The 13382-nt window shown below is 38.3% G+C and overlaps 1 protein-coding gene across 3 annotated transcripts in view; it reads left to right on the top strand.

The window, feature by feature from the left end:
- The window catches only part of NCKAP5 (NCK associated protein 5), an 881281-nt gene that overhangs the window by 584454 nt on the left and 283445 nt on the right, over positions 1-13382 (top strand). For all 3 annotated transcript variants that reach the window (XM_045826267.1, XM_045826268.1, XM_045826269.1), the window contains one exon: positions 2193-2342. In XM_045826267.1, the coding sequence (XP_045682223.1) occupies positions 2193-2342 (150 nt within the window). The remainder of the gene's footprint in view (positions 1-2192; positions 2343-13382) is intronic.

Genomic DNA, 13382 nt, shown 5'->3' with positions numbered 1-13382 from the left:
TTTAACGTTGGTGAATCCACAGTATGTATTACATGAAGTGCCTTTAAGTAGAAACATTTATAAAACAAGTTTATGTACTGATTTCTGATGAATGTGTTGTGACCATAGGCCTACAGGACCCAAACCCTATATTTCCCCTAGGAGCAATGATTCAGTGTTCGCTAATACAGGGTTCATGACAACTTTATAGAACATAACTACCATGAATAATGAGAATTGGCTGTATATGTATATATATCATACATGTCAGCATTTGCCTCATTAACCATTTAGGAGACAAAGAAACCAAGAGTTATTGAAATTCAATAGTTTGCCCAAGACTATTTATTTGCCAAGCTGGTAAATAGTAGACCTAGAATCTTGACTGCCATATTCCAAAGCCTTTGGCTATTCACTCGTCATACTGGTGACTTTTCTTTGTTTAATTACCTGTGGAACCTGATTATTACAGGATGAGTGTATAAGTATAGGTACTTGTATATGTGTGTATGCATATATGTATATATACATATATATACACATATATGGAATTGACTTAAAGAACAATGAAAAGCCATAATTGATTTTTAGACAATTTTCTTTATACTTCCAGTTTAAAGGTTTATAGTAATATCAAATCTTAAGAGAGATGTAGAAGAACCTTTTCATTTGACAGTTGAGTTCATAAATCTACAGACTTCATATTCCTCTTCATGGAAATGAAAGTCTGACAGGCAACCAAACCATAAAGAATCAAAGCTGTAAATGTACTGCCATGATCTGGAATTTTACTCTGTCCTACAGATCTTCACCTTAAACTTGCCCGACATTTATCTGAGTAGAACTCACTCATGCTACAGAAGTGGACACACTCACATGTTGTGTGTGATTAGACAGGCCTGATTCCATAAAGAGCTGTCACCTTCCTAATCAATTCTGTGTTTATACAGAGAGATGACAGGAGAAATTGTATCTTGTAATCTATACAAAACAGACTACCATGGGGTAAGATATTATGTGGTCTTCAGGTATAGGTATATATCAGCAAATATACATATATGTACATATACACAAAGTTATTCTTATATAATTCATAATTTATTTTCAAAAAATAAGTTAAACATTTTTGAAACCTCCAAAGCACCCTTGTGGGCACAGTTTGAAAACCCATTTATTTGTTTTTTTCTGTTATGCTGTTCTTCTCCAAGTACATAGTATAAGTTCCTGGAGGTTAAGAATCATTTCTTTTGTGCTTCTGTGTTTGCAAATGACTTTAGTGCTAAATATAAAATATCTCTGATTATTGATAATGCAACCCATGATTGACAACCAGCTGCATGAAGACAATGATTTCCAGTATTGTGGTTAGAATTAGTGTAATGGAGTAATGCCACCTGGTTCTGTAGCATCAGGGTCTGGTTGCACATACAAAACAGATGACATTTTTTTCACATGATATTTGTTCTCTTGACATTTCTTTTTCCCTTGAAAACAAGAGCCAGTTGTGAGGCTCAAATTAATACTTCTCAACTTCCAAAAAGCTGCCAGAGATGGGGCTGAGTGAGGTGATTCCAACAGGGAGGTAAGACAAGATAACAACATTTTATGTCTGCCTCAAGGTTGTGCTACAAATCCTGGAGTGCTAGACAGGGGACTGAGGGGTTTGTAGAAGGTGTGTCATTACTGAGCCAAAGGAACTAATTGGGTTTAGCTTAGAATTCTGAATTCTAAGAATTCACTTCTTTCACTATCATGTCAATATTTCTTGAATATTTCCCTTATTATTTAAATGGCTTTGTGCCCAATGACTTTAATGATACTTTTTTGAGGAGCTAAGCTGTTGACAAATCAAAGTATAAAGGTTGATTTATTTTTGCCCAGTTTAAAGCACAGCTGAATTTTATGGTGCAGATAAAAATGGATTAATCACAGGACTCCACCCAAGGCTTTGTTGGCTAGGTCACTTCTCCAACTGGGCAGAGGACATGTGTATTCAGAGGTGGTGGCCCAATGGCTTTGTTCTGCCAGAAATCATGAAAAAATATCTACTGTGTTTACTAATATAAGCACCACTCAGAATTTGTTTAGCAAAATCTCTACCTAAGCCCCAGAAAGAATGCAAAAGCAATAGGGAGATTCCAAATTTTCATCTGTAGACTCTTGCTTATTTTGTAGTGGAGATTATTGTAAACAATAATTCTTTCTTGCTTCAGGAAAAGCAGCCAGAGGATGAGAGAAAACACAAAGAAGCTTTGGAAGATCTTCAAATGGCGGTGGATGAAGATGCAGGGAGTGAAAGCAGCAGTGCAGATGAGGGGAAAGAAAAGACCAAATTGCTGTTACAAAGATTGAAAGCGCTAGAGGTAAGAAATAAAGCAATTTTAACACATTTAAAAAAAATATGTGTTCTGCTTCTTCCATTGGCATTGGTTTTGACTGAGTATAAATCTGCTTTTCTCACTTCTCAGTTCCCCAGACTAATAGGTTCTAGTCTTCCCATTGTGCTCAAAGACTCTTGACCCAGTGACTGTGATTGTATTGCCTTAACCAGAGTACATTGGACAATAATTCACTTTAAATTCAGTCCAGTGCTCAAACTGGACCAGTTCCCCTAAAATTGCAAGTTTCTTGAAAGTAGAGGCTGTTTGATAATTCTCTTCATTTACTCAATACCTAGTATAATGAATGAATAAGTGAATTAATAAATAAATACTTAATACAATATAAGGATAACTGTAAAAATGAATTTTAGACAGAACCATTATTTAAAAAAAAATCTGTGCAGAAGTTCACTGTGTAAATCATGAACATAGAGATGAAGCTTAGCTAAAGGGTGCTTCAGAGAGGTTTTTGAACCATAACAGTCCTTCAAGACATGGTTTGAAATGGCCAATCTATTACATTTCATACAAATGGAATCTCAATGGCATTTAATGTCACTTCAAGTGTTAATTCCTGATTGTGTATAGCAGTCCTCAAAGAACATTCCAGGTATTAGTTCTTGATTGAGATTTTAAATGCTGAGAGATTCAGCAAAAATGTCTTTTTCTATGAGTGGACTCATCTCCTTTTAGTAAATTTCCTGTTAGCCTATAGAACTGAGACATAATAACTTCTAAGCAAGAACTATGGATGGCCCATCTCTTAACTAAGTACAAGTGACCTTCATTCAGAACCTCTAAAAATGTAGTTCTCCCATTGGGTCTAAAGAATCCTGAAAAGTTCAGCAGAGTGAAGAAGTAAAATTGGAGACATCTTGTTTTCTATGATTGGTTCCTAACATTTTCCCTTGAATCTACCACATGGTCTATAGTGGACACACCCTTTTTACTCTAATTTCCTCAGCAACAGTAAAGAAATTTGTTAAGATTTTGACTTTGGAACCAGACTTCCAGAGTTTGGTTTGAATCCTAGTTATACTACTTTCTATTTAGTCTCGAAACCATGGGCAAATTAATTAGGGTCTCCATGCCTGTTTCTTCAACTACAAAAATGAGGCTAATAATAGTGACTTAACCTTTCAGGAAAGTAATGAGGACTCAGTAACTTAATATTTGTACGGCAATGCCTGGCACATGGGCTCTTCTATGCATCTCCTCCAAGAGTCCTGACATTCCTTAAATCATTTTTTCCCTATTTATCTGGATATAATAGCCAACACAAGAACTCTGAATGACAAAAAATATCAGCTACTGCATCCAGAAGTGACTGAAGGTAGAGAGGTTAGGCAAGTGGTGTCACACATGGACAGAAGAGAGGACAACTTAGGGAACCTCTGGCAGCTCCCCTGGGGAAATGGCCAGAAATTCCTCCTTTCTTCCAAAACGTTCTCATACTTTTTTCATTTTTTTAAGATAGTCACTGTGAAAAGTGGGAAGACCTTCTCAAGAAACACTGAGGTTTCTATCTGAGGATTTTGGGAAACTTGTATCTTTGTCTTGAGGAGAAATTAGCTGGATTTAACAATGGGAATGAGAGGATATTACAAGTTCTTACTTCCCTAGAACCATGTGTTTAAATTGTTAGTTTGACTTATAATTACAGTGAAAAATGCTCTTAGTTTACCTAATTGTCACTGAAAAAACATTGTGAAGAACACTTCATCAAGAGGTATTTTAAAAATACCTTTTTTTATTAGCTCCCACTAGTTTATTTTTTTAATTACGTTTTATTGATTATGCTATTACAGTTGTCCCGATTTTGTCCCCCTTTGGTCCCCCTCAACCCAGCACCTCCAACTCCCTCAGGCAACCTCCTTGCCATTGTTCATGTCCATGGGTCATGCATATAAGTTCTTTGGCTACTCCATTTCCTATGTTGTGCTTTGCATCTCCATGGCACTTGTGTAACTACCTATTTGTATTTCTTAATCCCTCACTTTCACCTCTTCACCAATTCTCCTCCACCCACCTCTTATCTGGCAACCATTAAAACATTCTCCTTATCCATGATTCTGTCATTGTTTTTTTGTTTGCTTAGTTTGTATTTTAGATTCAATTGTTGATAGATATGTATTTTTTGTCATTTTATTGTTCATAGTTTTGATGTTTTTCTTTAATAAATCTTTGTAACAGTTCCTATAATAATGGTTTGGAGATGATGACCTCCTTTAGTTTTTTCTTTTCTGGGAAGCACTTTATCTGCCCTTCCATTCTAAATGATATCTTTTCTGGGTAGACAAGTCTTGGCTGTAGGTCCCTGCTTTTCATGACATTGAATATTTTTTGCCCATCCCTTCTAGCCTGAAGTTTCTTTTGAGAAATTAGCTGATGATAGTCTTATGGGAATTCCCCTGTAGTTAACTAACTTCTTTTCTCTTGCTATTTTTAAGAAGTTGTGAAGCATGAGCCAAGATCAGCCATTCATATGGAAAAGGTGCTTGGGTGGGGCAGTATGGTGGGTGGGGCAGAGTCTCTGGAGATCTCCAAGGTGTGTCCTACAGTGTTAGCCCAGTTGATGGAGTCTCAGATATGGCACCAGCTTGCCAGCTCTCTGGGGTGAGGGTTTAGACAAGGGACAATGACCTCTGCTCACCTTGATGCCAGACACTTTATTTTCTCTATATATACCACTGGTGCCTTTCAAGCTACTGTTCTGGTGCTGAGGCTCAGAGGGAGTGAGTCTGAGTAGGTGAATCCAAGTGTGGGTTCTTAGGAAGAACTGCTTAGGGTTCCAGCAGTTTCTTCCACCAACTCAAACCTCCTTGGTTTTTACAGTCAGAAGTTGTGAGAACTTATCTTCCTGACACTGGAACCCTAGGTTCTGGGGCTTGGTATGGGCCTGGGACTTTTTGCTCCTTAGATATCACTCCCAAATTTTTATCCACCACACATGGGTGTGGGACCAGCCTGCTCTGCATCTGCACACCTCCTATCAGTCTGGATGGATGTGCTGTCTTTAGTTCCATAGTTGTCAGACTACCATTCAACTTGATTTTGTAGTTGTCAGACTTCCATTCAACTTGATTCCTGATAGTTCTGAGTGATGACTGTTCTGTATTTTAGTTGTAATTTTGATGTGGTTGTGAGAAGCATCGAGCCATGTCTGCCTACACAGCCATCTCTGCCTACACAGCCATCTCTATTGGAAGTCAAAATATCTTTGGCAGCAATGTTTCTTAAACCCTTACTGGGAAGTAAAAGAGAAGCAGTATTTTATTTTTTTATTTTATTTTTAACTTTCACAGAGATCTCGCTACTTCAGGTAACCACTCTTGCACATGGTGATAATTGGATGCAATAGATGATATCTCTACATGTCATTAAGCCCCACCATTTTAATTCATAAAAATATTTTATTTTCTAAATTAATTTTTTCTAGGCAGAGTGTTACTGCTTGTTTTCTGAAGTTCTTTGCTCAATACTGAGTTTACTCTCCCCTTGCCCCCAAATATCTTACTACTGTCTACTTGAACAGATAATAAAAAGAGATCTTCATTAAATGTGTATCATATATGTGTATATACACATATATGGTCTCATCCAATTTTCATATGAATTTCATGTTTCCTAATTTACTTAATTTTATTTTTAAATATTTACTATATGTACTTTCTGTGTAATCATTTGCATAAGGTAGCAATTATTGTGGGAAAATAGAGGGTCCATTCTGACAGAGTGCATTCAGGGCCAGTCAGAACCCTGCACAGATATGTGTACTTCAACAAAAGGCTGTTTGGGAAGATTGCAGGGGCATTAAATATAATTCTTTAAAATTACTTTGGCAGATTTTGATGTCGTACAGTAAGATTTTAGAAAACCAAAAAAGTATTTTCATATCTTCTTTTGTTTTAATTTTATTTATTTATTTATTTTTAGACAGAGGGGGAGGAAAGGAGAAAGAGAGGGAGAAAAACATTAATGTTTGGTTGCCTCTTGTGCGCCCCCAACTGCGGACCTGGCTTACAACCCAGGCATGTGCCCCAACTGGAAACTGAACCAGTGACCCTTTGGTTCGCACGCAGGCATTCAATCCACTGAGCCACACCAGCTAGGGCTGATAATACTACAGTCTTGATTCATGTCATGAGAATCTTTAAAAACAACCTAGATTGAGGATCCCCTGACTTTGAGGATTAAGTAAATCCTATTCAGGCACAGTATCCCTTAGCATGAGGGAAGTCTAGTGTTACCCCTACCTCAGAATTGTTTTTCTTGTGGCTTTTTCTGGGGTTGAATTCCTACTTTTACTCAACTTTAAATCCTTCAATCTTCTTTCCAACATCATGTAAAACAGAGCCTTATTACCTGATTTTTTACAAAATCCAGCCCCACAAAGGGTATGTGGTCATGGCAGAATATTCCAAAGGTTTTGAACTTGATCTTTAGACAGCTCAGATTTTTCTAAGTCATTTAGCTGCAGGACATTTCACACTTGCCCTTCTTCTAAATCCCCAGCCTCCTCCCCTGGAGCATGGCCAGCTCTTTCCTGCTCACTCCCTCTCTCTCAGCCAAGTCCCCCATTATTTATTATTCAGAGTTTTATAGGTCTTTGAAGTCCACTCAAGGTCTCATTCCATAGCATTCCCTGAGCTCGTTGAGGTATTTTGCTAAATAAGACATTTACCTTTCAAAAAGAACTCTGGGGCCAGTAATCAAAACAATATCAGTACACACACATGCACACATATTTCCTTTCTCTTCTTAGCACTTGTTTCTCTGCTCAGTGTCTTGGTTTCAGTAATTTTCAGTTGTTCATGAAGAAGAGTAGGCCACTTAACCTCACCTCCCAGCAACTACTTTCCCTGAAACTAATTACAATTTTTGTTTAGAGTCCTGATGTCTAGTGGAGAAACCATTTGGTATATTTTGTATTTCTGCCATAAGGGACCCCATGGATAACCTGGACACCACTTAACTTTCCATAACTTTAAGTGTTAGGGGTTATGTTTTTTCTTTTTTCTTAACTTAGATTTTCAAGGCTACTATCTCAGACACTGCTTATTCAGAATAAAACTCATCAATTTTAACATGTCTCAGGCCCCTTCTAGCAAAGGACCACTTCCTGCTTTCCACCTCATCCCACACCACTGATTTAAGGGATCTTCTCAGATTTGACCTTCACAATCTACTGACTTGATCTTATGTTTTCCCTGTTCTCTCTTCCTGGGTTTTGGCTCTAGGCCCCAGGTTTGCTCATGGCATGTTCCTTGAAATTTTTTGTGTCCCCTTCCTCATCACGCTTAGCCCTGTCTCCCCACTCATTGACCAACTTCATATCTGACTAGAAACCAAGATTAAATCCCCTTAGCTCACTGTCAACTCCCATAGCATCTCTGACTCTCAGATTCTAGCCATGGAGAGAAGAGGCCTGAGGCTCCCTGGGAGTTCTGAGCCTCCAAGTAAATGCTAATACCTTAGCTATAGCCTCAAGGTCAGGAGAACTTGGCTTCTTATAGGTAAGTGTATTTTGTGCAGAGAAATATGGCAAGTGAATGTGCTAAAGTAAATAACAACTTTTTCTACTCAGTTATACCTTTCCATGAAAGTGTGACCATTAAAATTCTAAGCATAAGCATTTTTCTTAATCAGTAATTCTTGTTTAAAATGAGGTAGTTTAATATAGTAATTCTTCAACTTGGCTGCATATCACAATGTTGATTTTGTAGTTAATAGATATTTATTTAATACTTCTTATGGGCCAAATGCTGTTCTGGATACTGGGGTTATATCCATTTTCATGGCCCCTCCAACCCCAGGGGACACAGACAAAAAATACATAGTTAATAACATAATAAATAAGAAAATAAGCAAATAAAAAGGCTAATAAGTGCCTCTGAATAAGAAAAATTAGGTGATATAATAGGTGAGTGAGGGTGAAAATTGAAGAAGTATTTACCTCCAATGGCCTCTGATATGGGGCCAGTTGAGTATAATATAAATAATAAAATGTAGACAGCTGAGTGAAAATCTGTGTGAAGAATAAGAAGAAACTGCAAGTTTGAAATCCCAGTGATGGTAGAGAGCTTGGCAGGTTAGAGAAACAGAAATAATAACTTTGTACTGGGAAATAAGTTTGAAGATTAAAAAATTGGAAGATGAGTTAAGAGAGGTAGATAGGGTCCAGGCCTTGTAAAGCCTTACAGGCCACAGTCACAGTAAAGACACTGAACATAACTATCAATGTAAATGGAAGCCATTAGGGATTTTCACCTAGGGATGTAACAGGATCTGACCTGTGCTTTAGAAAGACAACTCTTGCTGCTTTATGGGCTATAATAGCAAGACAGTGAATACCAGGTAGGAGGTTGTTTTAGATTCCAGGTGAAAGCTATTAGTAAACTGGTCTAGGGTAGGTACCTAGGACTAGTAGGGAATAATAATAATACTGTAGAATAATATCACTGGACTCTGTGATATAATAATAATTATGTTATTATTATAATATAATAAATATTATATTATATTCACCCTTGAGGGGTGAATAATAAAGCTGTCTACATTGGCAAGCCCTTATATGAGGATTACTATATTCCAAGAACTGTTCCAGTTAATAAATATATACACTATTTTAATTTTCATAGCAATCCTGTGGGTGAGGTAGATATGATTATTATCATGTACATTTTAAAGATGAGGAAATTGTACCCCAGAAACTTTTAATAACTTACCTAAGGTCACAAAGTAAGTGTGAGAATCAGAATTTGAACTCCAGTTGTATGGTTCTGCTATACTATGCTAGTAAGAAATGGTCAAGTAAGAATAAATTTTAGAAGTAAAACCTGGAATTACTGATGAATTGGATGTGAAGTATAAGAGAAAGTGAAAAATCAAAGGTGATTTCTAGTTTTTTGGCCTTAGCAACTGAGTATGGGGTTGTACCAAATTTCTGAGAGAGGCAAGGCTTGGAGGACAAGTGACTTGCTGGGAAGAATGTACAATCATTAGGGTTTTTGATACATGTTAAGTTGAGATGCCTGTTAGACATTCAAAGGATGGTGTTCCATAGGTAGTTGGATATCAGAGACCAAGATCAGGGCTAGGTATATTTGAGTCATCAGCATATAGATGAAACAGTCTACATTGTAGGACTGCATAAGGGTGTGTAGAGATAAGTGTAAATGTGGATCTCGAGGGCAGAGGACTGAGCCCTGGTTGCCTCTCCAGCAGGGGTCTGGCTGAGAAAGAAGAGCCTGCTGATGTGTCTAGGAAAGAGGAGTTCAGGTGGTGGCAGGGAATCAGAAAGGGAGCAGGAGGCAGTGTCAGAGATACCTGAAGAAGACAGTTTTTCAAGGGCAGCCTGTCAAATGCAGCTAAGAGAATAGGAAAGATAAAACACAGAATTCCTCATTCATTCTGGAAGGGATGGGTCAGCTAAAAGAATGACAGCAACAGTTTTTTTATTTTTTGTTTTTTTGTGTGTGTGTGTTTTTGGAATAAGCAGGAAGGTAATGATATGGAGTCAGCATGGACAGACAGCTCTTTTGAAAAGTGTTCCTGCAATTGAGTTGACATGGGGAAAGTCATACCTGAACAAAGACATAATACAAGAGAAGCTTTTACAAAGAGGTGACATCAGTGCATGCTAGTGTACATGTATAGGAAGGATTGCATGGAAAGGGAGAAATCCACAGTGCAGGAGAAAGAAATAGAAAATTACAAGTGAAACCTACAAGCAGACAAGAGGGACGAACCTTGTGCAGAAACAGAACTTTGTGGAGGATACCGGGCCAGCGATATCCATTGTGGCTTCGGATGCTTGTTGAAACATGAGAAAAATATATACATGGATAACTGAGTCCTGTGGGGAAATAGGTGTGAAACGGCCACTCTCTCTAGTGGAGAGTGCACCATTCTCCTGCCCGAGAAGGCTTTTATTGGGTTCGTTTTGACAGGAATTCAGGTAAAGCTCATTAATCATTGCCAGGAAGTAAGGATCAAACAATAGATAACAAAGAAGTCTGAGGGTCTATTTTGAGTCAGGGTCAGATAGCTAAAGAGCTGTAAAATTTTGAGGAACAAACTTACTTCTTGTTTGGACCCTTATCATTTAATTGAGAGCATTCTAAACAAAGCAGGTTTCACGGGATTTTACATATTCTTTCTTAGGCCTGATCACCCAGGGAACTCGCCCTTTCCATCACAGGGCTGCACCACCCTCTGTCATTGTTTCAGGCTTAGGTGGAGCAAGGGAATTAATGCAGCCAAGGGATTAGGAGAATTTCTCACAGACAATGAGGACTCAGGTTTTGTCAAAGCTGAGGGGTGGGGGTCCATCATCCCCTTTTGCTGTAGCCCCCAAAGTCCTTCTATGGGGGCCTTGCACGTGATCGTGCCTGTTTTAGATCATTCCCCCCTTGGGGAATCTTACCCGTCATTGGCTAACTGACCAAGCATTGGGGGCCAGGCAGGGTGAAGTAAAAGGAGCAGAAGTGGCACTCCTGCCAGGGAGATAAGCTTTTGTCCCCTTGCTGGCTTATGGTCCAAGATGGTTCCCTTAGCCTTAGCCTTGGTGGGGGTTACAGCTTCTGATACCAGGCAGGGTGGTTCCCAACAGAACTTCTAGAAATTCAGAGACCTAGAAGACAACCTGGGAAATTTCAAGTCTCTAAGTCTAAGATGGATAACTAAATGTGTGTTTTTATAAAAACTGCAGGTCATTCTGATGCACAACCAGGATTGAGAACCACAGATACAACTTTTAGAGTGATATTCAAATCTTTTCAAATACTTAGGTTTAGTTCATAGGAGTTTAAGCTTCCTTACTTTTATCCTCACTAATTCTAAGAAAATGTAAAAAAAAAAAGTTAAAGTTATAAATCAGCTGGTGGTAATCTAAATAGAAATCCTTAACCATTTCCTTCCATTTTTAGATTCTATGACAGCTTGCTGACAAGTGACTCCAGACATCTCTGCTTAAAGTACCTGGTATATTTCCCCCCTGATTAATTTGTATCCAATTGTGGGTCACCTACACTAGGATCAGAGACAAAAACTCCTCTGTGGTAAAGGGGTTTGAAGTAAAAAAAATAAATCCCTGCCTATGTCAGTATATAACTTTGTGCTAGTAGTTTTCTGACTATAAAAGTAGTAAATAATCACCATATAGAAAATTAGGAAAATATAAGGAAGTAGAAATATTGGAATTACAGCAAGCAGATATATCTGCTGTTGACATTTTAGTATTTTTATTTACAGTCTTTTTTATTCTCTGTTGTACTTAATCAAATTAGGAAACCATAAAATATCACTTTATACAGTTTAGTAGCTTGCCTTTTAATGTAACATGAAAACTATTTTCCCATGTTCCTCAGTGTTCCTTAAAATAGAATTTAGTGGCTGTGTAGTAATTTATAAAATGGATGCTGAGTACCATTTATTGAGTCCCTTCTCTTGGCTACTAAGGTTGTTGACACGTTTTCATTATTGTGATGTTGTGATAAGCATCAGGTCCATAAGCCTTTAAACACAAATATGTTATATATTCCAATATTTAAAATGTGATCTTTTTTAAAAAAGTTATGTAGATAAACAGATTTTTTGATATCCACTTAAGAATCCCAGAGATGGCTCAGATGAGGGCAGCACAGTTAGGGAAAAAGCACCCAAAGCAGCCCAAAGGAGCCACCATTCCTGCTCATTATAGAAGAGAGTGATAGGAGGGTCCATGGGCTGCTGAAAGTACTTCAAAGATCTACATTCTTGAGAAAACTTTACAATAGCAACCTTGCTCTTTTGTCAAGTTACTGTGATAGCTCTTTCAGTCACAAGTCAAGGATGTCCTATGCAGACTGTCTTGAGCAAAACAAAGAATGGTCATGTAACTAGAAACAGAAGTGGAACAGGGGATGAAGAGACCACGTCGGAGACTTTTTTTCAGTCGTGCAGCTTTGCTCTCCTTTAGTTGGTTTCATTCTTAGGCAGGCCCTTTCTGTACAGTGGTAAAATTGCTAACCAGGAGCTTCCAAGCTTGTACCTATTGATCAACCATGCAAAAGTTGAATCTCTTTCCTCATAGTTCCATCCACACTCCTAGTCTGCAGGGAAGGATGTCATGGGCATAAGCTCACATCTTGGCCATTGTAGGGTGGAGTATCACAACTGACAGTCCCATCAATGCCATGATTTGGCAAAGTTCTTTGGTTTTAGTTCTTTAAATGTCAGAATTGCTTAAATACTACTCAGAAAGGTATGTTGCTACTTAGATATTATGTCCCTTATTTTCTCTGCAGTCCTCCCCTCCCTTCCTTTCCCCTCCCCTCCCCTACCTTTCCCTCCCTTCGATTCTCCTCCCCCTCCCCCTTTCCCCACTCTTTTCCTTCTCCCTTCTTGGCTGTCACTACGCCTGGGTTCCTACTAAATGCTGGAGTTACAAAGATCCATAGAGCATTTCTCTGCCTTTGAGATACATTGTTGGAGGGAAGACAGTCATATACTAATTTATACAATAAAACTAATACACACTAATATTTTTAAAAGTTAAAAATATGCCCTGGCTGATGTAGCTCAGTGGATTGAGCGTGGGCCTGCAAACCAAAGGGTTACAGGTTGATTCCCGGTCAGAGCACATGCCTGGGTTGCAGGCTATGTCCCCAGTAGGGGGCATGAGAGAGGCAACCACACATTGATATTTCCCTCTCTTTCTCCTTCCCTTCCCCTCTCTCTAAAAGTATTTAAGTAAAATCTTCAAAAATAAAATAAAAATAAAAAACAGAGTCACCATGGTTCTGTTTATAGAATTGTATATGCATATTTGTGTGTGTGTGTGTGTGTGTGTGTGTGTGTGTGTGTGAGTGTGAATGGAGTACCAAATAAAAGTACCTAACTGGACTCTGTTTGGAGGAGGCAAGAAGATAAGAAGATGCCATTTGAACTGAGTGTTTTGAGATAAGTGGTGAGAGGAATGGCAGAAGGAGCTGCCTGGATAAAAGCAGCAAAGCTTAAAATGTCTTCAAGGAGCCGCCA

Source organism: Phyllostomus hastatus, unplaced genomic scaffold, assembly GCF_019186645.2.
Source record: "Phyllostomus hastatus isolate PE091 unplaced genomic scaffold, TTU_PhHast_1.1 phas_scaffold_60, whole genome shotgun sequence".
Classification (NCBI taxonomy): Eukaryota; Metazoa; Chordata; class Mammalia; order Chiroptera; family Phyllostomidae; genus Phyllostomus; species Phyllostomus hastatus.
This window is presented reverse-complemented; position numbering and strand designations above follow the sequence as displayed.